The 25477-nt window shown below is 45.9% G+C and overlaps 1 protein-coding gene across 2 annotated transcripts in view; it reads right to left on the bottom strand.

The window, feature by feature from the left end:
• RNF150 (ring finger protein 150) overlaps window positions 1–25477 on the bottom strand; it is a gene marked incomplete at its 5' end in the record, with an annotated part of 225643 nt that overhangs the window by 114994 nt on the left and 85172 nt on the right. Inside the window, one exon of one of the 2 annotated variants that reach the window (XM_084757911.1) lies at window positions 18332–18406. The exons of the other annotated variant lie outside the window; for it this stretch is intronic. Within the exon in view, the coding sequence (XP_084614037.1) occupies window positions 18332–18406 (75 nt within the window). The remainder of the gene's footprint in view (window positions 1–18331; window positions 18407–25477) is intronic. 2 annotated transcript variants of the gene reach the window in all.

The raw sequence follows: 25477 nt of genomic DNA on the forward strand, positions 1-25477 counted from the left end.
TGAGTTGCCTTGCTAGACCTAAAAATAGCTGCTACCAGCATCTGATGGGGCATGAGCACTTCAAATAATTACCTACTCCATCTCAGATTCCCCTGAGACCTCATAACCACAGAAAGGCACACTTTAAGAGAAACACCTGGGAAAGCCAAAGCCAAGAGGATATTTGAGTTCTCTCCTTCACAGGAAAAGATCCGGGCAAATCCGGAAGCTCGGCCCGCTCCCAGCATCAGAGGCTCTACTGCTGTCTGCCTCCCTGCAGGATTCGAGCAAGGGATCTAGATTGAAAGCTGCAGTCCCATTTCCCCACACTAAGACTGATGGGCTTGCCTGCTAGACAAAGGCCCAAAGGCTGCACCAAGAGGACATGCTATGTTCCCCCGAGCCACCCTGAGCGTGACAGACAGCAGTGGGTGTGCGGCCATGGCGTGGGTAACACTGATCGGGAGGCTTATTGATAAAAGCATATTGCACGCTCACACACCATTGCCAATTGAACCAGCACTAATGATCTGAAGCCAGAGGCTTAGTGTGGTGGCTGGCCACACAACAACAACAACAACAACAACAACAACAACAACAACAACAACAACCACACACTTAAAAGAGATCAAGGCCAACAGTTTGGAGTGTAAGGCAATCTCAGCAGTGAACAAACAAACAAACAAACAAAAAAACAAGGAAAGGTTTCACAGACTCTCTCTTCTCTGGCAACGGGCAGGCGATCCCTTTTGTGAGGCGCAGCAGAGTGGAGAACAGGAGATATGTTATTAGAAGTGTCTCCCTGGCTTTGTGGGGACCTAGCAAGATGGGACTGTTCCTCAGTCAGTCCAAACCTCTTTACTTAACTACTCCCGGTTAAGAGGAAATGGAGCGTTATGTACCACAGTGTAGAGAAAACTTGATGGTTAGGAATGCTTGAAAGCCCCTAATGAGTCCATTTCACGGCTGCATTTGGACAGTCACCTCCAGGTCTACAGCGAGGCAGTCACGATTGCTCTTGCTACGGCAGAAAGCCAATGAGGGAACAACTCATGCATGTCAAATTTACCCAAGAAATACCCGAAGGACAAAATGATATTTAAGAAGTGGTTGGGGGAGTCCCAGAGTTAGGCTACTTGACACCAGGCATCAAATATTCATTGTGGGCACAAGCCAGGAACAAAAGGGAGAAAAGACATCATCCTTGGTGAGAAGAGTTTGAGCCGGGGGTAACAAAGCAGTGAGAACATTGCAGAATATGAGACTAAGAGCCAGATGCACACATTTTCCTCACTAGCAGGAAGTCCCACCTCATCTGACTAGGAGGAAGTCCCACCTCATCTGACTAGCAGGAAGTCCCACCTCATCTGACTAGCAGGAAGTCCCACCTCATCTGACTAGCAGGAAGTCCCACCTCATCTCAGATGGCTCCCACTTGGAATCCAATTTTACAAACACACTGGGAACATGGCAGCTTCTAACCTGCACAGGTGGACATTGCTTCCTACACAGGAACCTCACTCTCAGCAGCTGATGATCACAGAGCTAAATGTGAGCATGTGTGTAAAGTAAGATTTATGCAGGTCCTTGCTGCTGCCCTGCTCATGCGTTTGTTAGGAATGTAATCTAAACTCTAGAACCTTAGCCTAGAGGCTAGTGACGCGGGCAGATTGTTTAGAAAACCAAGGCACATCCACAGGGAAGGACTTCACAAACTTGGTAAAACATGCAAACACATCAGCTCTGTGTGAACAGATATTGACTATAATTGCCCCAATATAATGTTCAATTTTTTAAAAAGTATAAGTCTGTCTCCAATGTGCCGACATTCACATGTAAGGAGAAAGAAAGCAACCCTGTATACTGCTTTTATAAAAATCAAGTCACCTGTAACTGTAACAGCCAAGCATGAAGGAGTGAGAGGGAAACAGAGATTTCACCACATGCCCCTTTGAATTCCACGTCGCACTTGCATATTACTCACTTACAAATTACCTTAGGATGCCAGAGAGATGGCTCAGCAATTAAGAGCACATATTTATCCTACAGAGGATTGGGGTTTTGTCCTGCACACACAACTAGGGGCTCCCAACTGCCAATAACTCCAGCTCTAGGGGAGCTGCCCCTCTTCTGGCCTCTGCGGTCAAAGGCACTCACGTACACCACCCCACCCCGCCCCCATACCCACAATTAAAACAATACTTTAAATGTGCATTCTGCTGATCCGTTGGCTTTAGAGCCTCCAGAGAAATGAAAGCCTCCGACTTCAGTGTAGGGAGCACCCCCAGACAAAGCCCTCCCCGAGGACCCCAGTGGAAGGGGCTGCAGGAAGTCATCAGTGCAAAACAGAACTGCCTAACCCAGGGTCCTACCCAGGCCCCTCTGAGCTTTACTGGCTCATTGGATTCTTTTAAAGAAAACAAGCCACCCATCTCTGGTGTTGTGTCATTACGCAGCCTGAGCAGACGTGACTGTGGAGGGGAGCAGTCCTCTAGCTGGGGGTCAGCTGAGCTCTGGGAGTGGGATGACCACCCTGGCCTACAGAGGGGACATTCTGATAAGTAAGACTGAGAATACATGGCTGAGGAGGCCAGGGCCCTATTCACTGACTTGACAGCTGTCATATGTGACACTCTGCTGTCAGCCTCTTTGACAAGGTTTGTCGTCAGACACATCTCTTTGCTTCTCCCAGCTCGCTCATGGGATCCAGAGTTCACGGCCCACAGACAGAGAGAGCATGCCCTGCAAAGTCAGCTTCCAAAAATAGTGTGGCTGCATACTTGTGAGCGATAAACAGCGACCTGTAGCTAGGAGTTCCCACTCTGTGAGAGAGGCCTACTTCAGCTTGCAAACCAGTAGCTGCCTCTGCCACAGAGTCCACTCACTGTCCTCAAGGTAGGCGGGGCAGAGTGGGAGTGTTCAGAAATCTCAGCCCTCAAAAAAACACAGTGAAAACATCATCTGCCTCACTAACAGGAAGGGTTAGTGCAATCCCTACAGCTAGCCCCAGGGAGGGAGGTGGGGCTAGGCAAACATTCACCCCCCCCCCCAAAGAAGTATGTGACTGTTCTGATGAGCAGATCCGAGAGCCCAGAAGGCACAGACCCAGCCAGATCTGCTGTCGTCTCTGGCACTAACCACTGCTGGTCATGAAGCTTTGGGGTGTGGAGGCAGAAAGGCAGTATGAATAAAACACCTTGCCTATGTACAATCCAACTCCGCTGCCTTAAAAAAAAAAAAGAATCTCGTCTTAGGATGTTTTATTTCTATCATTTCATATTTGAGCAAAAATCAAAAGCATTAAGGAAACTGGACAAATGTGAAACACACTCCAATTTATTAATGAGAAAGCTCATCTCTCTATAGCTGCATTGCTCTCTTTGGTCTGCGAATGCCACTACCAAAGAAATTGCTTGCAGATAGATGGCTTGTGATGCAAACCACATTGCTGGGTCTAGTTGGTCTGCATTTGGGTCTTATTCCCATCATTTAAGGCCCCCTTGTGTTCCTGCTGGCTTAATCATCCACTTCCTTTCTCTCCTGCTTTGCTGAGCTGAATATGGTGGATCCGTTCCTGGGTTTCCCCTTGTGAAACCTGTTCTTGTACGCTTGCCACCATGGCTGCCTTAGGTAGGTAGGATTCTGTCACTGCGTACAGTTTTTAAAATCACATTTATTCATTTGTGTGTATGTGTGTGCACCTGCGTGCTTGTTGCGTGCATGCCATGGCAAGTGTGTGGAGGTCGGATGGCAACCTCTCCGGGAGTCAGCTCTCTGCGTCTACCACGTGGTCCTGAGTATTGAGCTCGGTTGTCAGGCTTAACGGCAGTGAGCATGTTTACCTGACAAGCCACGGTAGTCTCGGCTATAATTTTTAATCTTGAGAAATTTGTAGAATTCTGAACCGAAGTTGTTTCCCCCCTTGAATCATTATTACATTCTCAAAGAACAAAAAGACAGCGGTTTACCATCAAACTATATTATGTTTGAAAATACCAGGTGAACATGCTGGCCGTGGCTAACTACTTCCTCAGAACACGAGGAGAAAGGCAATAACATTTTTGTGTATAAATCAACGGATAATGGAATAGACACCAACGTCCAGATGTGAATGGTGCCTTTTCTGATTCCAAAACTCTGACTTGGTTCTTGGCTTACTCTAATTGCAAGACAAAGGAAATAGAATTTTGTTTTCAATTGCCTCTTTACAAGCCAAACGTGTTCTTGCCCAAAGTCTTTTCCTTCCCCACATCCCAAGACATGGACTTGCTCTGTAGACCAGGCTGGCCTCGAACTCACAGAGATCAGCCTGCCTCTGCCTCCTGAGTGCTGGGATGTGCCACCACTGCCAGTCTAAAATCTTATCCTTTAATGTAGATTTTATTTTGAAGGTCAAAACAATTTTATCTGGGTAAATGTTAACCCCTGGAGATAGACATCCTTATTTGAAAGTTTTCTTTTCTTCTTTTTAGCTTGCTAGGGCCACAAATAACACCAAATGCAAACAACAGAGGCTATATTTAGAACGACAATATAGAATCACTTCAGTTGAGTTTTTCAGGATGCATAATGTAATAAATCCTGAAGGAATGATTCACACAGTGGTAAATTGTCTGGAGCCTTTAATGTTGCTATCCAGGCAAAGAATTACAGATAATCCTGACATTATTTATACTTTAGTAATGATGCTAACAGATATGCAAGGTGTTGGCTCAACTCATGAAGGCACAGGTCACGTATGTCTGATTTCTGTGTCCATTAGGTTTATGCTGAGCCTGTCTATTCTGCTTATGGCAATACTTGTACCAAGCCAGGCACACGTTTGGGAGTCTATTTGGAAAAAAACGTAGGACGGACTAAATTCTGTGTTGATCCATCAAAGCTGACTCTCCAAGCCTCTGTCCTCACCTTTCTTTTGTCTGTTGTTTAATTTAGACCCCTTCCCCCTTTACTTGCACCATTTCAAACTTCTCATATGTCATCAATCCTGGCTCCTGATTTTGGTGCGTTCTCCTGGCTTCTCTCAATCCCGCCACGTCCTGTTCAGTCATCGGTAGAGATGTGCATTTCCCACTTTTTAGTTGTATAGGAACATAAAGAGAAAAACTTAAGAAAGCATTGTTTGTTCCTTAGTTTGCTTTTCAGGGTTTCCCATTGATTTTTTTTTTCCCTGCCTTTCACTGAACATATTTCACGTCTGGTCTTACGACAAAATCCAAATGTGCAGACTCTCGTCATCTGTGGTGGAAGTGGGCACGGAAACTGGTGCATTTTGGTGGAGGAGATAAATAGGCAAGTGGAGGAGATGATGTGTGTGTTTCAATTTGTTCGAAATCTGAAGTATGACTTCTTTACCAGGAAGGGAGACTTGGGAAGAGGTGAATTCCCACTGGCTTCGCCTTCTCGTCTCAAAGCAAAGCTTGCAGAACTCAAAGAGCTGAGGGTTCCCAGGAAACTCACGGAAGGAGCGGTGGCCTCTGCAGCTCAGTTGTTAGGAACTCTGCTCGCCAGCTCTATACACTGTGTGCACCTCAAATTCTTTAAACAAGCGAAACAATTGTTAAGAAGTGAAAATGAATATGTGGAATTTATCAGTGTATATAAAATAAGGCATGGATGTATAACGTGGGAAAGGGTTCAGTTAATATGAAGAGGGTTTTTTTGTTTGTTTAAAAACTAGGAGTTTTTAAGGGTACATAGAATCAAATTCTAAGAATGACATTAATAATTAAAATCTGTCCTGGTTTTATAAAATAATATTTATGCATTCTACTGCTAAGGAGGGTTTTAAGCAGTATAGGCCGCAGCCTTGTACACTGTTTTGTTGTTCAATTTACTCATGTCATAGCAACATTTTTGTCGGTGTTTCCATCTTATATTTATAATAATGACCAGCGTTATCAACTAAGACTTGTTCCTGGTTTGAGTTCCTATTTTAAGTTGGGAAATACAACATCTTTGTCCTGATTAATTACCGATAATATGATAGTCAAAGCAGAATTACTTATTGAGATAGAATTTTGAGCTTTAGATATGTTTTTTTCAACCATTGTTTTCCTCTCCCTGCCACCCTCCAATCCACCCCAGGAGTATGTGCACAGCTTGTTCGCGATGAACTGCTTCCCAGATCAGGTTATCTGGCTCCTATCATCAGTCTCGCATCCTAAGAACAGATCTGTGATGTCAAGCCTTATCCATCTGCCTCCGTTACCACCTTCCCCGTCTCGGTCTCAAGCTGTGCCACACTGAACCGCTAAGAGCTCGGTCAAAGCCGTATGGTTATATCAACAGCCACTATTTCTGTCTCATGAAAACACTTCCCTGCGAGTTACTCAATGCTTTCCCCACATCAGAGGATGTATCTCCTTCCTGAGATCGCACTGAAATGTTTTTCATTTCATCTAAAGCCCCTGACAAATTGCTAAGCTTCTCATATGGGGGTGCTGCGATCCCCAGGAAATAGGAATGTGGTTTCAGCAGGGCGGGCAACGATTAAGCAAGGCAGAGTCAGTGGTAGTGTGCTAAAGATAAACTGAGGCAAGGCTAAGAGGAGGCTGTGCTCTTGTTTCAGCTCTGTCACCCTGGACAAGCTTTGTGCCCTCACGGACCCACCATTTTCTCAATAGCGGAAGTCAGCTCCAGTGATCTCAAAGGTGTTTTCTTAGGTGCCGTGTGACTGCCAGGCTCAGCAGAGGAGGCAACATTACTCACAGTAGTCACAGCACACTTGGTGCCCTGCAGCACTGACTACACAGTGAGCCACCCGCCGCCCCATCCAAAATGCAAGATTTGGACAACTCTCAGAGACTGAGCAGTTGCCTAACATGTACTCAGCTCTGGATTCAAAGCCCTATCACTGCGCCCCCCACACTGCCAACACCCCAAAATATGACATGTTAAAAGGATGGATACAGAGTTATGTCCATCACCACCACACTAAAGCCACTGTAACTGGAGAGACTGCAGAACCTATTTCTAGGCAGAATTACTTAATCACTTAATGGGCCAATTCAGAGCAGATAAGGGCCGAGTCTTGAGAAACAAGGGCAAGACCAAGCTATGGGATGCTTACAAGAGGCACACTCGCACTATGTCATCACTGTACATGGTGTCACCCTTCAGGAAGGCATGGCTATACGATGTAACTCTCAGGAGATGTGAGAGAGCCCTCCCATGGCCACATTTAACCACACACCGCCAGGGCAAGCACCCGATGAAGTCCTCCGATGAGCTGATGGGCAGGGAAGGGCAAGACGGCAGCAGGGAGGGGAACTGGCTTCTTGCTTTTCCCATGAGCCTTTGGCAACATTTCCCACACCCTCATCCTTCATGTCTACGCCTGAACCCCCCAAACCCTGAAACCCTTGGGAAGTCTCCATAGAGATGACTGTTTCTCAAGAGGAACCTCAGGGCTGCATGGCTTTCTCTGCCACACAGAGAGGGGGATCCGGAGCCCAGGTGACAGGGAGGGCTTGCTTCTTCCTCACTCAGCACTCCACTTCCACAGTGCTCTCCTTTCCAGGCCTTCCTTGCTTCCATCTTGGTTTGAGAAAGCCCTTGCGTCGGGCCATTAAAATCCTACTGGCTGTTTACATTTCAAGAACAGCCGGCGTAAATCACCCTGAGGGAAAGGCTGGCTCTCACAGGAGTGGAAAGGGGTGGGTCAAGGAGTTGTGTCCCATAAGTCAATTTGGATTCTGAGTCCAGTTCCTCAGAGAAGCACACCCAGGGCAGTGCTTCTGTGTCTCCTCAGTTCCTTTACTCAGCAAGTACCTCTTAGGCTAAGTGCTGGGCTAAGCTGTGGATGACAACAGTGGCCAAAAATGTGTGTGGCTCCAAATCCCATGGTGCTTAAAGTTTAATGCGAGTGACAGATACTGACTTAAGAAAATCTGTACTAGTAAATATATAATTAAAAACTGTGATAACTAATAATAAGAAAAAAAAACTAAGATTCTCTAAGAAACTTCTAGAAACAAGCCTGAAATCAGGAAAGGCTTTCTGGAGGGTTCCTAATTCTGAGCCCTGAGGTCTGAGTAGGAAATGGCTCCGCAGAGGACGGGTGGGAGGCAGATGGAGAATGAAGAGGCAGCCAGTTATAACACCCTGAACTCTGAAGTCAGGCCTATAATTTTCTACTTTCTGTTATCCAAATGTCACTAATAGAATTATGTCTGCAAAGGTTCTAAAAATGCCGTTGCTGCTGCGAACACTCTGCTAAGGTCAGGTAAGACTGGAGACAGACTTTCTTCCCTTTCCTTTCCCTTTTTCTCTTTGAGATGGTTTCTCATGCGGCAGCGCAGGTTGACATTGTATCGATGGTCCTCCTTTTTCAGATCCCTGGGCACTGGGGTTACAGGTGACCACCGTCATATCCCCGTACAGAAACAGGATTCTGATTAGTGACCCTTGGGTCACAAATGCTATATCCTGTCCCACCTCTCTTTGTGGTTTGTACCTGCTGGAATATGCTTCTAAAAAGCTGCCTTGGGCCATGTGGGCGTTAAAGGTCACTATGTTTGTAATGTGCTCCTGTGTAATATGTAATGTGCTATTCCTGCTCATTGTGAAAAATTGTTTTCAGCCCGGTTGGTTCCGGAAGAGCCTCGGAACACTACACTGCCTACCTGTATCGAGACCTGATGTACCGGCAGATCAATGATTATAGCAGACTGTGCCCCTTGAGAAAGAAATCTCAAGGGGAGGGTGTGTGTGTGTGTGTGTGTGTGTGTGTGTGTGTGTGTGTGTGTGTGTGTGTGTGTCCGTGTGTGTGCAGAGGCCAAAGAGCAGCTTCAGCTATTGCTCATCAGAAGCACCTATCTGTATATTTTACATAGGGTCTCCCACTGGGATCTGGAATTTGTCAACTGGGCTAGGCTGGGGCGGTCAGCAAGGCCAGGGTCTTCTTTCCTCTGCCTCCCTCCCCAGTGCTGAGATTACAAACCCGAGCCACCTGGCTGGCTTTTCATGCGGGTGCTGGAGATCAGACTCAGGTCATCATCATGCTCGCCCGGCAAACACTTTACTGACTCAGCTGTCACCTTGGCTTGCTTAAGCGAGGGACTTTTGTTTCAACAAATAGCATGACCAAAGGCTCCCTGGTTAAAAAACAAGAACATGGTATGTTTGATGAATGCTGGGTGGAAGTAGGTAGATTAAGAAGTAAGAAACAAAAAAATAGGAAACCAACAGACAACAGGTGGTATATGGGGGATGAACGGGTAGGTAGTTACAGCAGGACTCTAGGACCAACCAGCTATATGAATATTGATATAGAGTATTTTTAATATTTTAAAGCACAGGCAGTTTAATTGGGCAGATTTCCACCCAGCTTTCTAGTTTAAGCTGACTAAATCCGGCCTATGCCTCACCGTGTCGTGAGCTCTTACCTCTCAGGCCCTGTTCACCTCTGTCCTGCAAGCGGATCTCCCACCTCTGCTTTCTTCCTCTACAGCTTCTTCCAGAAAGTTCTGCCCTCCACTTTCTGCCCATCTATTGGCTGTCAGATCTGTATTCCATCCAGTAGGCTAGTGAGGAAGGGTGAATGTGAGGGGTGAGGAGCCACAGAAGTAACAATACCAGGATCTGCCTAGCAGGCTAGCGCTTAGCTCTCTGCTGAGTTAGCCAGCAAACCCCGAGTACACAGAGATGCACCTTCACACAGTGAACCCCAACAGTTAGCAGCAAGGACAGGCTGACTGTTTCTTATCTAGCCATTCTCTGAGGTGAAGAACATGGGAGAAATCTAAATTTTAGGAAGATAGTATAATTTTGGACATGCTGAATCTACAGTGGCATTGAGAATGCAAGTAGAGAAGACAGATCTGAGGAGACGGTGCTCAGGTGAGAGGGGGAACGGCCACACTGCTGGAATAAAGATGGCGCTTCAAAGATAGGTGTAGCCGGGCATGGTGGTGCATAATCCCAGCACTTGGGAGGCAGAGGCAGGTGGATCGCTGTGAGTTCGAGGTCAGCTTGGTCTACAAAGTGAGTCCAGGACAGCCAAGGCTACACTGAGAAACCCTGTCTCGAAAAACCTAAAAAAAAAAAAAAAAAAAAAAAAAAAGAAAGAAAGAAAAAAAAAGAAAAGAAAAGAAAAGAAAAGAAAAGTGGGATGGGAGTGAACAGTGAACAGACTGAAGGCAGGCAAGGGTCAAGGGCTGGCAGTCTCATTCCTAGTGCTGAGCCCATGAGAGGAGCCTGTGAAAGAATCAGAAAACACGTGCCTTAGAGACAGGAGGATGCACAGACACAGCCTGTGCTGAAATGTGGGCTGTTGAGAGAGGAAACAGCTCTTCAGACATGACATTTCCAGATGCAGTGGGCCCTGAAGGTGAGGTTACAGCCCAGGCCCCGGTGCAAAGGGTTGGAATGTGTTTGTTGAATGGCAAGGAAAACCTCTGAAAACTGTGGTTATCCCAAGCGGCTGCAACCAACCTTCTTTTCCTTCAGTGAGACCTTAAATGTTCTGTGTAGACGGAAATTTTTTTCTATATACCTGTGGTACATAATTTTGTGTGTATGTGTGTGTGTGTGTGTTTGTGTGAGCTTATGGAGTGTTCATGGAGGCTACAGGTCAACGCTGATGTCTTCTTTAATTGCTCTCCACTTTATCTCCCCGACCCTTGCCCCACCCCCACCCACCCCCAGGTTTCTCTACATAGCCCTGGCTGTCCCGGCACTCACTATGTAGACCAGGCTGGCCTCGAACTTACAGAGGCCTCTGCCTCCTCGTACTGGGATTAAAGATGAGCACCACTATGCCTGGCCCACTTTATCTTTTGAGACGGGGTTTGTCACTAAACACAGCTCCAGAAATCGGCCTAGGCTCCCTAGAGATGGGTCTGCAGACTTACAATGTCATACCCTGCTGTCATGAGGGTTGGGGGTAGGAGTGAGGTTTGAACTCAGATCCTCACGCTTGCATGGCGATCACTTTACCAACTGAGCCATCTCCTCAGCCCCGGGACTTTCCTCTAATAGCACATTATTCTTCAAAGTTACTATACATATAATTTGTACTTTCAGCAACCAGAATGAAGATTAAGAGGGGACGAGATGACAGACATACTCAGTTTTTTGTTTGTGCTTTTCTCGTTTGTCTCTCACTGGCCAATCTGGCTGTCAGTTAAACTAACCAAATCGTCACTTCCACGTGAGGGAATTGACCAATGGGATCCCCAGGCTAGGGACACACTGCAAAGTGAAGCCGAGGAAGGAAGCACAGCTGAAGGCCCAGACCAATGTCCTCTCATCCACAGGAAGTTAGACGGGACATGGCTGATTTAGCAGGAGTGGCTGCTTTATTTGACATTTAGAGCAAGAAGATAACGTCAGCGTCGTTTGCTGGCTAGGCAAAAGTCACCTGGGTTTAGTAGGACACAGTCTCCCAACTCTGTGCCTAAGGCCTCTCACTTCCTGGAGCATTTCAAGCGTTTTCACAGCTCACTCACGGAGGAGTCTCCTGGCAGCAGAAGCACCAAACATCAGATCCCCAACCACGGCTTGTCACTAATGTCTCAGTCTTAAGTCGCGCGGTTTGCATACGTGGATCAGTGACAACTCCTATGTGTTAAAAGTCTTTACGTGGACGGGCAATGTAGTGGCATCTGATTGATACTTAGAACAGGCCGTGTTCTGGTCCTTAGTGCTGGATTGAGCACTGAGTCCAGCACAGCCACACAGGGACGAACCTGCATACCCGGTAAGTCTGTCTTAGGTTGAAACAAAGCAAGATCTGGCCGCCCTGTTGTTCTCTCTGTGTTTCCACTGTGTGGGGCTGAGTCGCTGGAGCTAGACTGTAAAAAGAGGAAATGAAATTTTATTACTGTTTTAATTCCTTTATAACCTTAGGAACTCAGTGTAATTCACTGAAAACCCAAAAGTTGTAAAATGCAAAATGAGCCAAGACTGGGAACCCTGTGGTAACTTTAAGGTCTAGGATTGCGTTTCCTCAGTAGGGATTAATTTTCTGAGACATTGGTGGTTTTTCTGTTTTTTAAAATGTCTCTATTTCAGATCAACACTGTTACTAATATAGCATAAATTCAAGTATATATATATGTATATATATATATAATATACTTGAATACTATATACTATATAATATATTTATATATTATTATTTATATATTTTATATAATATATATTTTTTCTCTTTGAAGAAAGAAATATCTAAAAATCTGACTTTTTCCACCATGTGTTATATTCTCAAGTGCAATTGAGAAATATGAAAATTTGGAAGAATAATATTTATTGATGTCACAACTATGTCTTAATATTTATTGATGTCACAACTACGTCTTAATATTAACAAAAAAGGCCAGCACTCTTGACAGTTTATTCCAGATCTCGAATACTATTGTCTCATTTGTTAGGTGACTCTTGGCAATTTTAGTAATCCCAATATTGCCAGGCATTCGCAAGGCAGCCAGGTCCACTCTTCCTACACTCAACTTTTCTTATTTTAAAACAAATTTAGATATTGAAGCTAACTTCCCAATTATTTCAGCAAAATAAAGTCCTAAAGGCTTCATCCGGTCAACAACAGTTTGTTTTCCTGCTCTTTGCTGCAGCAGGAATAACAGAATGAGTGGTTGCCAGCAGCAACCCGTCTGGCCCACTGTCCCCTGGGTGTGTGCTGTACATGCGGTTGGCGTGAGTTTCCAAGTTAACCTTCTTCATAAGGCACCTCTTTCCTTCGAGGACTGAGAAGCTGTAATTCAAGCTAGGACTCATCTGGGAACCTGAGAATGCCTTTTCCATTGAGCTGCCAGAGGGCCGACAGCATAGATTTTAGGAGAGTCACTATTCAGAGTAGGCCTGGCTAATAGTAGCTGCAGTCCTGTCTCCACTGTACCAGTCTGCCGCCAAGAGATCAAATTACACAGCTAGGAATTCCTTGAATTATTGAGCAGAAATTCTTACATAAGGAGTTTGAGAAGCTCCTTAAATGTCAGAAGATGGGTTGATAAAAAAGATTTCCATTTCTAATGCCACAGCCTGAGGCCAAATAATTGGTGTGCTTACGAACTACAGCTCTTATCTCTTAAAGGTCTTTGTGTGTGTGGACAAACACAATCGCATCTTCATCCTGCTACTGAGGGTATCTGATGCTCTGCTTCCTAGTGCTGGAGAGCTGAGTATGCAGTGTGTGTGTGTGTGTGTGTGTGTGTGTGTGTGTGTGTGTGTGTGTGTGTTCATGTCCACTAGGATTAACAGAAATGTGTGCCTGCTCCTTGTAACCTGACAATTTTATGCCTTTACACCTTCCCATGGAGTGATGTCGCGCTGGTGTATTGTGGTCCCTACTGCAAGATAAAGATTCACCACCTCTATTATTTTTTAATTATTATTATTACATTTATTTATTCTTTTATTTATTTATTTTTTTGTTTTTTTGAGACAGGGTTTCTCTGTGTAGCTTTGGCTGTCCTGGACTCCCTTTGGCAGACCAGGCTGGCCTCGAACTCACAGAGATCCACCTGTCTCTGCCTCCCGAGTGCTGGGATTAAAGGCGCCACCAAAGCCCGGCACCACCTCCGTTCTTATCTCCAAACAGTGGGTATGCCCACATGAAGGGCTCTTTCAGTTTTTGTGAACCTCGGTTTCCATTTGTCCGCATTCACGCTCTAGGGCTGACAAGCTGCACTCTACAGACTGAGCAACCCACTTAAGGCAGCTGTGATTCATGCGGACAAAATGTTTTGCAGACCTCCTCAATATTTTATCACTTTTATCTGCAGTTTGGGAGGAAAGGGTAGATGACGCTCATCGTAAGGACAGTGTGTTTCAAGGGCTGCTGGGAAGGGACAATAAGAACAGTCCCTGGAAATGTAGTATGGATTTTAGAGATACTAATTATTTTTTTTTAAGCAAAAAACAAAAACCAATCCTCCCCAGTTTACCCTGTTCCATCCCACCTTTATGAAATTCTATCCAGGAGAAGAGGAAGAAGATCCTGAATTCCACCCCTCTGTCTTGACTTCTGACTTTTATCTATTATATTGTACTATGAATATATAATTATTCTATTTCACTGTGCTGGTATTGTGGGCTGTGTTGTGGGTGTCTGCTAGGCTACTCAGAGTGCAGGCATCTCCAGTATGAAAACCTCTACATGAAGCAATGTCCCTCCAGATCTAATCTTCTCTCACAGGTCCAATAACGTTGGTTCCTATGTTGCAGCAAGTCACCCCTGGAAACTTCGAGGCGCACACAGATAACGATGCTGCTTGATCGGATTGCTTTCTGAGAAGCACGCCATCTGAACTTCTCCTAGGCGCTGGCAATCAATAGAGAAGCCCTCTCTAGCTTCTGTGGTTTCAGCTGCCTATGGTCAACCGCAGTCCCCAAAAGTATAAAATGGAAAATTCTAGAAAAAAAATCAAGTTCATGGGTTTGAAATATTAACACATTTTATTCTGATTTATTGTCATGATTAATTTGCTTGAGTATTAGTACTTATTTCTTAAGTGCCTAATTTAGAAATTAAATAAATAGATTTCTGTGTAGAGGGCAATACAGTATCCACAAGGCTCAGGACGAGCTATGATTCCAGGCTCTGGCTCTTGGAAGCAATGTGAGTAAGGGGGACCACTGTAGACCTTCTTGGTAAAGCCAATAGCCAGGCAACCAACAACCGAGCCAAAGTCAGGAACAAGGCTCAGATACTAGCATGAAAATTCATGGTCAGACTGGAGCAACTAATTGAGGTGCAATGTGGCCTTTTAATGAAAACTTGAGGTTGATGTGATTTTCCAAATGTACCTTTTAAAAGCAGTGCTGCCTCAGGCTGCTAACACATCGAAATGTTTAACAGGAGACGCGGAGGTTTAAGTTCGTGGCTAGAAAGTGTGGGGCTTCAGTACCAGCCAAGGTCTAGCTTCTGCCCAACGGTTTTCTTTATTGAGTCTTGCATCCTTCAGGCAACATAGTTTCATGTTCCCAGCAAAGAGCACACACATGATAAAGTAACAGAGCAGATTCTATCTCCCTCCCTCCCTCTCTCTCTCCTTCCTTCCCTCCCTCCCTCCCTCAAGATGGTAATGATGAAAGAGGCAGGCTTGAATTTAGGGTTCTTAGCCTCTTTGCATTCAAGACTAGTTTCTGGTGGCCCGAGGCTTCTCTATTCTTCCTAACCTAGACCTTCAACATGTGTGGACAGATCAGGCACCTGCCTCCAAAAGCTGCCTCCAAAAGCTCCAAAACCTGTGGGGAGTCAGAGAGACAGGACAGCCCAGCCTAGAGAGGATGACCACAGTGAAAAGGACAGCCTGGGCCCTGGAACTGAGGGGGTCTAGGGTTCTGGGCGTGTTAGCTTGGGACTGAAAGGGAAGAGATACTGTGGGCTAGGTGCAGACTCCAGCCCTGCCTTGTGGAGAGCAGTGTGTCTTTCAGACCCAAGCAAGCTTCTCCAGAGGCCCCAGCCTTGCCTGGCTCAGAGTGACAGCGATGTTTGTAAGAAGTTCCTTTGTATAACTGAGATGATTTTATCTAGGACATTAAAAAATCTGCAATTGTATGTGCCACTTGCATTCCTAATTACCCACTTTATAGTATTAAATAAAAGTTCAAAAATTACTCTTTTCCATACAAATGGAAACCTGTTTTAGAGAATTTTCTCTTTTAAGGAAGTAGGCTATTTGCCAAATAGATCAACTAGTTGCACTTGTACTTGTTTGTTTGTTTCCTGTCTTAATTCTGAAAGCTGTGGACTTAGCATCATCTCTCTATCATCCTATGAGATAGGTGTGGACTTCACCAACAGCCATGTCATACTGGCCCATGGTGGCGCGGTCATCCCTGAGGATTCCCCAGAATCATGCTGGCTGGTCTCTGAGGTTAGCCTTGCTTCAGAACTTTGCTCTTAAGGGCTCCACTGTCTCCTCAGAAAGACAACACCTACAACTTATTGTGAGGGAGCACAAAACCTAAAAAAAAAGCATAGCCTCTAGAGAAGGCAACATGGCGGTGTGTCTAAACATTAAGCCCTGAGCTCAAGTAGGTGTGAGTCGCATTCAAGCTCACCCAGCCTATCACTGAGTGGGGTTCACCAGGAAGTCCTGTATCTGTAAGGACTGCCCAGTCATTTATGTGGAAGGCTCTGGTGCAGTGCCAAGATGGTCAACAAACACCTATTCTCTTTCCCTTCTGGGTCTCTCTGTGGCATTTGCCTCAGCATCTTCAATCACTCAGCAGACAGAAGACTCACCAAGGAGACTGGAAGTGGCTTTTTTCACTCAGTGACGGTACAGCTCTGTGTGAGGGCAGAGCACCAAGCTGCAGCTTCTGTGTACAAATCTCTCCTTGGAGTGAAAGGAATTCTGGAAGCTTATCATGGGATGTACCGAGGGGCCCTGAAGAACAAAGAGCCCTTTGGGTATAAAATTGAGCTTCGAGAGTCATCCTGTTCTTAGCCCCAAAATTCTTGATGAGTGCAGCTTCTCTTTCAAAATTATTTTCTCCTCTAATCACTCCTAAGCATATTGAAGTCATTGCAAAATAAAGAAGCCTTTCTTTCAGCCAGCCACAATTCAGATTCCAACACAGGGCCTGCAAAGAGCTTCTGAGAGCTCCCAGGCAGCTGCTCTTTTTCAGACCCTTTGCAGCAGGCCTCAGGGCAGGCCCATCCCTGATCCAAGGTCCTGGGCAGGTGCCCGGAGGCTGCTGACAGATTTCTCTGCTGTCTCAAGACTTGCTGCTGCAAGACATCAGTTCCTCTGTCCTTAAAACTGACTATTGGTTAAGAAAGGAAAAGACCATCAAGGCTGATAGATCTGAACCCAGGGGAGCCTGCACAAACCGCTGTACCAATCCAAGGACAATGTGTGCAGTAAACCTAGACACCCTCTTCAGATCTAGCCAATGGACAACACGTTCTCCACAGTTGTGTGGAGAGCCGGGACTGCCTCTGCCATGAACTCTGGTGTCCCCTATTTGACCACTTCCCTTTGGTAGGGAGGCCTGGTGGCACTCAGAGGAAGGGGAAGCAGGCTACCAAGGCCAGACCTGATAGGCTGTGATCATATGGTGGGGGAGGAGGTCCCCTTCTGTCACAGACCTAGGGGAGGGGAATAGGGTGAAAGAGGGAGGGAGGAAGGGGGAAACAGGAAGATACAAGAGAAGGGATAACAATTGAGATGTAATTTGAATTAAAAAATTTAATTAAAAAACTGTACAGAGTGGGGAAAAAAGAAAGGAAAATAAGGAGCCAGATATGGTGGCACACGCCTTTATGTTTAATCCTAGCAGAGGCAGGTGGATCTCTGTGAGTTCGAGGCCAGCTTGGTCTACAGAGTGAGTTCCAGGACAGCCAGGGTTATTACACAGAAATACTCTGTCTCAGAAAGAAAGAAAAAAAGAAGAAGAAAAAGAAATAGTCTCTTATATTTTTACTACTGCAACATTCTGAGTGTTTGTCTGTCTGTCCAGCTGCTCCTCCCTCTACCCCATGTGTCTGTCTATGTATCTGTGTGTGCTAAAGCCACGTAAGAGAAAGGCAGGGACTGGGAAGACAGCTCGTCCGCCAACTGTTCCATCTTCAATGGATGATACACTGAGCTCTATTTTCAGAAGCCATTTTTGTTTTCTGTTTTCTAAAGCCAGGCACTGGGGCACACTTGTAGACGTAGTGCTAAGGAGATGGGGACAAGTGGACCCCTAGGGATCACCGACCAATCTAGGCTGGCCTATTTGGTGAATTATAGGCCAGTGAGAGACCCTGTTTCAAAACACAATCAAGGTGGGAGCCGGCAAGAAGGCTCAGAGGACACTTGTCCCCAACCTTCATGACCTAAGGTTGACTCTTAGAACAAACATGACAGAAGGAGAGAACAGACACCCACCTGTCCTTCCCTGACCTCCATATTAGTATGCACTTGGGTGTACACGGGTGCATGTGTGATGCTTACACAATGTGCACACACACACACATACACACACACACACATATACACACACAAGACACTCCAATAGCATTTATATATCTTAGATGCTATTAATTTTCAACTAAAGGAAGGAAATGCACTCAGGGCTGCTCATTGCAAGCCCTGCCAGTGTTCTATTTAAAGGAGGCTGTGCAGGGCCGAGGAATTCCTGCTGTGCTTGCAGTAGCTCATGGGAGCTCTTCACTGAGGAGTATCTCAGTTGAGTACTATTTCAGCATCTCCGAGGAAAAATGAAGCGGGAGTCCTGAGCGCACTGAGATCATGTTTACATACAAAGGTTCCTATAACCACAGAAAGTACACACACAGTGAGTAGCGTTTCTGTATTCTTAACTCAGGTGAGTCTCAGGGACGGCCACTACTGCTAAGCTAGGACCGGCGCCAGAATTAACCTCAGGGACTCACCCACGATTCCAAGCAAAATCTCCTGAGCTACATACATCTCCAGCCCTGTTGTCTTTGAGCTCTGAAGGGTGGGTGCTAGAAACAAGAGATATCACTTTGTTAATTGTATTGTCTGGGAAAACAAAACCATAAGAAGCTGTTGATATGTTCTCACTTAAGGAGGAACCTGAGGGTCCACATGGTGTGACTTGCCCCAGCTCACGGAGGTGCTGAAAACTGGCCTGTGTGAGCTCGACTCATCGCTCTCCTGTCAATATCTGCCTTCTCTTCCTCTATTCCGGGCTCCGGGGAAGTGTACTGCCTGCCGGCACAATCCTCAAGCATCGCGAGTGACTCCATCCTTCCTCGCTTCCGGTACTGTTGTGTGACCTCTCCATCGCCTTCCTCCTCTCTTCTCGGTGTCTGCCCACTGCAGAGTGATCTTCTCGCGCGATCCCTATGCTCCCGTGGACCACTGCTTTCTGCTTCTGTGGTTGCTGTTGACTCGGCTCCCACCGCACGACTCCAAGGGTCCTCTGAAGGGTGAAAATGCGACCCAACTTCGGAATCTCCGCTATGTTTCCTCGCTTTCGTTCTGCTAGACAGCTCTGCAGTGGGCAGACAGTTGCCATCGCCAGTCCTGTCCACGGGATTTCTTGGCTCTCCTCCCAACCTGTCTCTTCTCCAAACTGCCTTCTCACGCGTTCAGTCAACTGCCTGTCCTTCCTTCTCCTTCCTTGACTGTCTGCTCCACCGGAGCCTCAACAGCCCCAGAGGTGAACAGCACACGTCTGTCCCCACAGCCAGCATCTTCCTGGAGGCCAGAGCATCTCACCAAACAACGAAGTGTCAGAAACCATTAGACGGCCTCTCTGCCCAGCGCACACATCCTGTCTGCGAAGTCAGTATTATCATGTCCTTTGCAAGGAAGCACAGCACCGCGGTGTCCTACGATCTAGTGGAGTCTCCATGTGTTAAAAACTCTCAAATGGATCTTACCTTCTTTCCTGAAGCCGCGCTCTCTCCTCACACTCCTATTTCTGAGAAGAGCATCAATCACTGTCATTTTATGCACGGGCTTAAGATCTTAGTGTCATCCAAGGCCTGTTTATTCTTAATTACTAGAATGCAAGTTTTGGGCAGTTTTATTTCAGAATAAAACTGGATGGGAACCAGGGGCTCCCCGCCCATTGTCCCCCTCAGCACACTCTTCTAAAGTTCTTTCCCCACTGTTTCCCCATCAGTATGAAACACCAGTGAGCGTATTCGTTAGTTGGCAACCTCTCTGGCATGCCATTACTAACCAATGGCCGTTGCTTTCCTTAGAATTTGCTGTTGGCCCTGTGCATTCTAAGCTTTCTGACAAATGGCTGATGGCTCGTCTGTCACTGTGGTATCACTGTACTTTCAAGCCCCTGAAATCTTATGTCTCGCTCTGCATTATATTCTTTGACTCAGCCTTCTGACTTATTTATTTATCTATCTATTTATTTATTTTTATCTCTCCATAGTTTACTCCTTCCAGAATGGTCAGGCACCTGGAGATGTAATACTTTCTACTTGTCAAGAAAATAATTACAGTCATTCATGGCTGACATGTTTCTGTTCTATGGAGTTAAGCTTAAGCTATTTTTTTTAAAAAAAATTTCAGTAGATAAAAAAAAAACCACTTCTGTTGAAAATGGTAAGTAAATTTAATGGCACGGCCATTGTCAATGGTAGACACTCAAGCTGAAGACTTAACATTTTGGTTCCAAAATCTGTTACGTGGCTTCTTCCCAAGGTTCCTGTGCAAAGCCATCCTAGATTAAAGGCGCTGACTTCGTTATTTTTCTCAGTTTTACTTGGTTATTTTTTATGAACATATATTATTTTTATCTACTTAAAATGTAACCAAATAGTTTCTCTTCCTTCTTCTCCTACTTCAAGTATCTTCATTATGTTTAAGAGTCTTTGACCCAAAGTCTAGATTTAGGAGACTAGCAAGAATCAGATCTCTATTTTAAGAGAACTTCTATAGGAGAATTCCAAAACAAAATATGGTGTTTAAAATGATTCCCCCTCGAGAGATGTTATTTTCGATGACTGAAATGATAAGCATCAAAAATCGAAGCTTCTAGGAAAATGACTTGCTCTTGCCCATTTTTCTACTTTTCTCTTAACTTGTACAGCCCAGGCTAGCCTTGAACTTCCTATGTAGCCAAGGATGCCCCTGACCTGCTGAGTGCTGGGATTACAGGTGTGCATGGCCGTGCCCAGTTTAGGCAGTGTTGGGGATGAAACCCAGGTCTTGCTTCACACTAGGAGGACATTCTACCAACTGAGATGTTGTCGCACACGTCTTCATTCAGGCTGGTGGTTCTTAAAGTGCTATAGTGACAGCTTGATTGAGCTGCTCAGAGGATTAGAGCCCTGTGCTGAACTTCCGTTATCACCCCATTGCATCTCCTGCCCTCCGCTGCCAGCCGGCAGCATATGCTTAAGGACTAAGCTGAGATTTGAATATCTGCAGTCTGGACATGCTTATGAAAACCTCCCCCACGTTTTCAAGTGCGCTTTGAGCAAACGGCTTTCCCGCGTCTTCATTGCCGAGCCCTTCTACAGGATTGCTGAACAACGCCTGGTTGAGTTATCAATGGCTCCAGAAGTCAGGCTGTTTCTTTGTTTTTCTGACAGAACCTATCAAACTTATAGGGAAGACCTCTTTAAAACACGAAGTATTTTATGCTTGATTTCTGGCTTTGGCTTTTAGGTCAACGTTAGCCCATTGAACTCCTCGAGTCACTCTCCTTAACATGCCTTCCTCATCTGTATCTGTACATGTTTGTATGTGTGCACACATGTAGGGTTGCATGTGCACATGTGTGCATGTGGAGGCCAGTGCTCTGTTTGGTGTCTTCTTCCATCACTCTTCACTGCATGCTTTGTGATAAGTTTTCTCAGTTATCCTGCATTACTGTGAATCACAGCTGTGGCTAGTTGGCTGGCCAGAGAACCACAGGGATTCTCCACTCCATGGGGACAAACACTTTTTATGTGGGTTCTAGATACCCAGAACTCTAGTTCTTATTTGATCGCATTCTGAATTTGAACCCTCACCTGATCATAGCCCCCGGTTTGTTTGGTTGTTTATTTATAGTCAGTGTTTCTCCAGAGTGTCAATTACTTAGCTTATTAATCCACAAAGAGCTCTTCTCTCATGTCTGGTCACTGGAGATTTATTTTTTTATATAGTTTTATTTCATCTTATTGGTCCACGACAAAAACCAAATCCTTCATATGTAAGTTTTATGGTTTTCTATATAAGTTGCGTTAGGCTTTCCCGCTCTGTTATTTGTAGCATCCTTTCATGGCTCTTTGGTCCCTGGGAATGTCTAAAGATGTTTCCCCTTCTCTTGGTCCCTTCTCCCGGTGGGCGTGGCCTCGTGTGGCTAATTTGCAGGCAGATGAGATGCAGCTCTATACCCTGAGGCAAAGCATGGTTACAGTTACAGGGAGAGGGCACCAGCTTGAGAGCAGATGTGGAGGTCACCTACTCTCTGCCAGCAAGGCAAGGACGGTCCGGGTCATCAGATTCTCCCAGAAGTACCTTCCAGAGAGTATAGATGGCTTCAGAAAACACCGTTCCTGTGTACTCTTCCTATTGCCCAATAGTATCTAAGTGGAGGTCATTTTGTGTGTGTGTGTGTGTGGAGGTCATTCTTTATTTCAATCTTCCAAAGTAGGAACGCAGGGCAAACATAACCCTGTCATCCAGGCCCTGTGGATGGGCACACCCTTCCTACATCCTCAGCTCACCTAATGACAGGCAGGCTAAAGCCAGAGCATGCGTCCTTTCTCACGCGTTTCTTTCACATCTTCCCGATGGAGGTTCTTTCATTCAGTTACTCTGTCGAGTAACCAAAGTTGAGGGTAAGAGCTGGTTAGACAGACAAGGCCGTTTACACCAAAGGAGAAGTGGACGCTGTGGCTCAGCGTGTCAAAGGCCCCAGGCTGGCTGACTGGTGTCTAATGTTCTGGGAGCATGCTTCCTTTAGGGCTGTCACTACTGAGGGACAGAAACTTCAGTCTAGAACACAGCTTAATTAAAAAAAAAAAAACAGAGTCCCTAAGTGGTGGGAGTCAAGGCATCAGACAGTAAGGGGCATTCCTGGCCCTCTCCAGTGTGACTGTACACTCCAGTGAAGGAACATGTCAGCTGAGAAACACATCAGTGGCATCAGAAGCCTGGGCTCAGAGGTCACAGAAGAAAAGAGGCATGGCCATTCCATCTGCACATGGCTGTTGGGACCCTTTGTTCCTGTGACTAACAAAGTTGGGGAATGGGGAATTCCTTGCCTGCAAACTGGAACTCAACATAAGGTTTGAATAAGAACATCTGATAAGTGTTACATATGATTCACTTCAGAGGCAATTTCCCTTTCCATATGCCTTGGCTATTGGGTCCCTATGCCGGCCTCCTCATCACAGGCCCTGGGGCTCAGGTGTGTCCCCTTCCTTGCCAACTCAAGGAAAACAGGTTGTCTATAATGCCCAAGGCCAAAGCCTCTCGGTGCCCTTCTATTTCTTGTGACCTGTCCCTGGTGTTCCTTCTTGCCTCTGCCTGTTCCAGGCCCCTGGAATCAATATTCTGACCATGGGAGAATGTATGTATGTATGTATGTATGTATGTATGTATGTATGTATGTATGTATAATACAAATGATTGTGTGGCAGTTTGCCAGCCTCACAGAGGAAGCGCTGAGGCCACTGGCCAGCCTTGTAGCTCACTCACTAACTGCTGTCTGCAACCAGGAGGCAGGAGACCCAGAGCCTTGACTCCTGTTCTTTGCTAGCTGAGCCAGCAGCACAAGTCAATGACAGTCACAAGGACAACTAAGACTGGGAAAGTGTGTGAGGGAGACGTTGGTTACAACTTTCAGGAATAAAGGGTGATGGGAACGGACCTCTTCACACACGCAGCAATGGCCGTAAGGACTGTGGGCTGTCACCGGATCTCAGACTGGAGTGGGTGATCCCTCAGCAGGACGTTTGCTCAGCGTGCTGGTTGGATACCAGTTCTTGGGAAGCACCAGCTCTTTGAACTTCTGTTCCTTATTTCCTTGGTGTTTCTCTCCCTCCCCCAACATCCCTCTGAGAGGAAGAACATGTGTCCTTGGTTAGCGGGCTGCTGGGGAATGTAGCAATTGACAAGGGAAAAGTAAGTGCCTTAGAAATGGCACATAACTGGTGCCTGGCTACAAAGAGCTGAGAGCAAACAGTGTCTGTGGCTAGCTTGGTCAGTTGTAGTGACCAAGCGCAGGTGAAAGGCCCGGGAATGAACAAGCACTCTGGGTGAGCATCTTCCTCACCCACATGGTGCACGAGGGAAAGAGGAACTCAGAGACGAAGATCAGTCAAAATGCTAAGGAGAAGCACATCGCCCTGCACGGTTTGCAGCGGGTGCCCATTTTCTAAAGAGCACTGCCACAGATGCCTGGGTTCTTCTACGGGAGCGACTGTTGAATGTGTTCTACCTTTCTCTCAGCGACTTTCCACCTGTGTTTGTTGCAGTGCAGTGCACGAAATTCTCTTTCCTCATCTCACCTCCCCACACATGGGAGGTTATAAATGGAAAGTACATGCTGGTGCTGTAGAACTCCTACCACTGACTATGCTTTAGAATAATGACCGTTAGGCACTGCCACCTGCCTTTATTTATTTATTCAACCAGCATTTATTTTGCACTTACTGTGTACAATGGTGCTGGCCAATGGACATAGAGGGGGCACAGAGAGAATTAAAAATTTTCTAGCAGACACATTAAAAAAGAATTTGGTGAAGCTAACGCTCATATGTGTTACTTGGCTAGCGTATACAAAATCACGTATTGGTATGTTATTAACTATAAATATTACTGAGATGCTTTGTGCCGCTTTTAATGTCCAGTCTGTTCTGTACCTTCAGAGGGAGCCGGTTCACTTTCTGCATTTCGAATCCTCGACATCCTCCGAGAACTAATGGGTCCCACAGAAAGTATGTCTGCACACGCATAGAGCAATAAAAGCCAACAACCCCCAAGCTTTCCTGTCTCTCTTGCCTTGCTTACTTCTGTCTTCCTTCCAGAATGTTAAGATGCTTTCTCTATAAATTCCGACGCTCGTTTAACGCGCATTTAACCCTGGCTGCTGGAGCTGTGGTGGGGTAACTGGGTGACGCCCTTCTCAAGAAACACTTCCTAAACTGTGCCAGATATTCTGGGTAATGCATGGCTGCAATTACAGAAATGTAAGGAAACCTCGACAGAAGGAGAAAACTAAAACCCAGACAGGAGGGGATGGAGTGGTGGTGCCTGATTCTGGTGGCTGGAGTGGTGATGCCTGAGATGCTGGTGGTTTGATCCTGTCAACCATGGCACCTGACATCCTGAGGCTCAAACTTGGGCTTATTAGGGTTCAAGACAGGAGCTGGAGCCGGGCTCTGCATCAGCTTTGGGACCACAGAATGGAATTCCCCCCCCCCCCCCACAACACCAAATCTGAACAATAGTTTGTCCTGCTAGAGGTCAAAGAGTGAGGTTGACAGTTGCCCCTGGCATCTGAGAATGGGGGGGGGGGGAGCTCAAAATTTAAGTTTATGGTTGCTGCCTACTTATGCTCAGGGGTCAAATTTTTAAAAATTAATAAAATGTGCTAGAAATGTAAGTTAAGTTTCAAGCGGCCCTGTCCCCAAGACCTCACAGGAAGCAAGGCCAGAAATAAAACACTGAGAGAGACTGCTACCCCAGGCACATTGGAATTTTACTGGTTACAAGTTAGCAAACATAAACTCAAGGTCCTTAATTACAAAGCGAATGAGAAACCTGCATACCGGCTTGGAGTTAGCTGCCAGCACATGTGACAGGGCCAGACTGCCTCAAGACACTCAGGTGAGAGAAAGAGAGCCCGTAAAATACACAGCCCTGAAACAACGTCATTGGAGGAGATGGGAAAAAAAACTCTTGCAAAGAACAAAGAATGTAAAGGAGGAAACACAAAACAAAACACAAACCCTGAGACTGAAAAACTGGGAGCCAATAGCACTTGAAATGTTGAATTCAGTCTTTCATCTAAGAGAGAAAAGACTCCAAATGTCAACAACCACCTTAAATAGTGATGTGGATCCAATTCGAAGATTCAAGAACTGGGA

Source organism: Acomys minous (genome assembly GCF_964271855.1).
Source record: "Acomys minous genome assembly, chromosome: 14".
NCBI lineage: Eukaryota > Metazoa > Chordata > Mammalia > Rodentia > Muridae > Acomys > Acomys minous.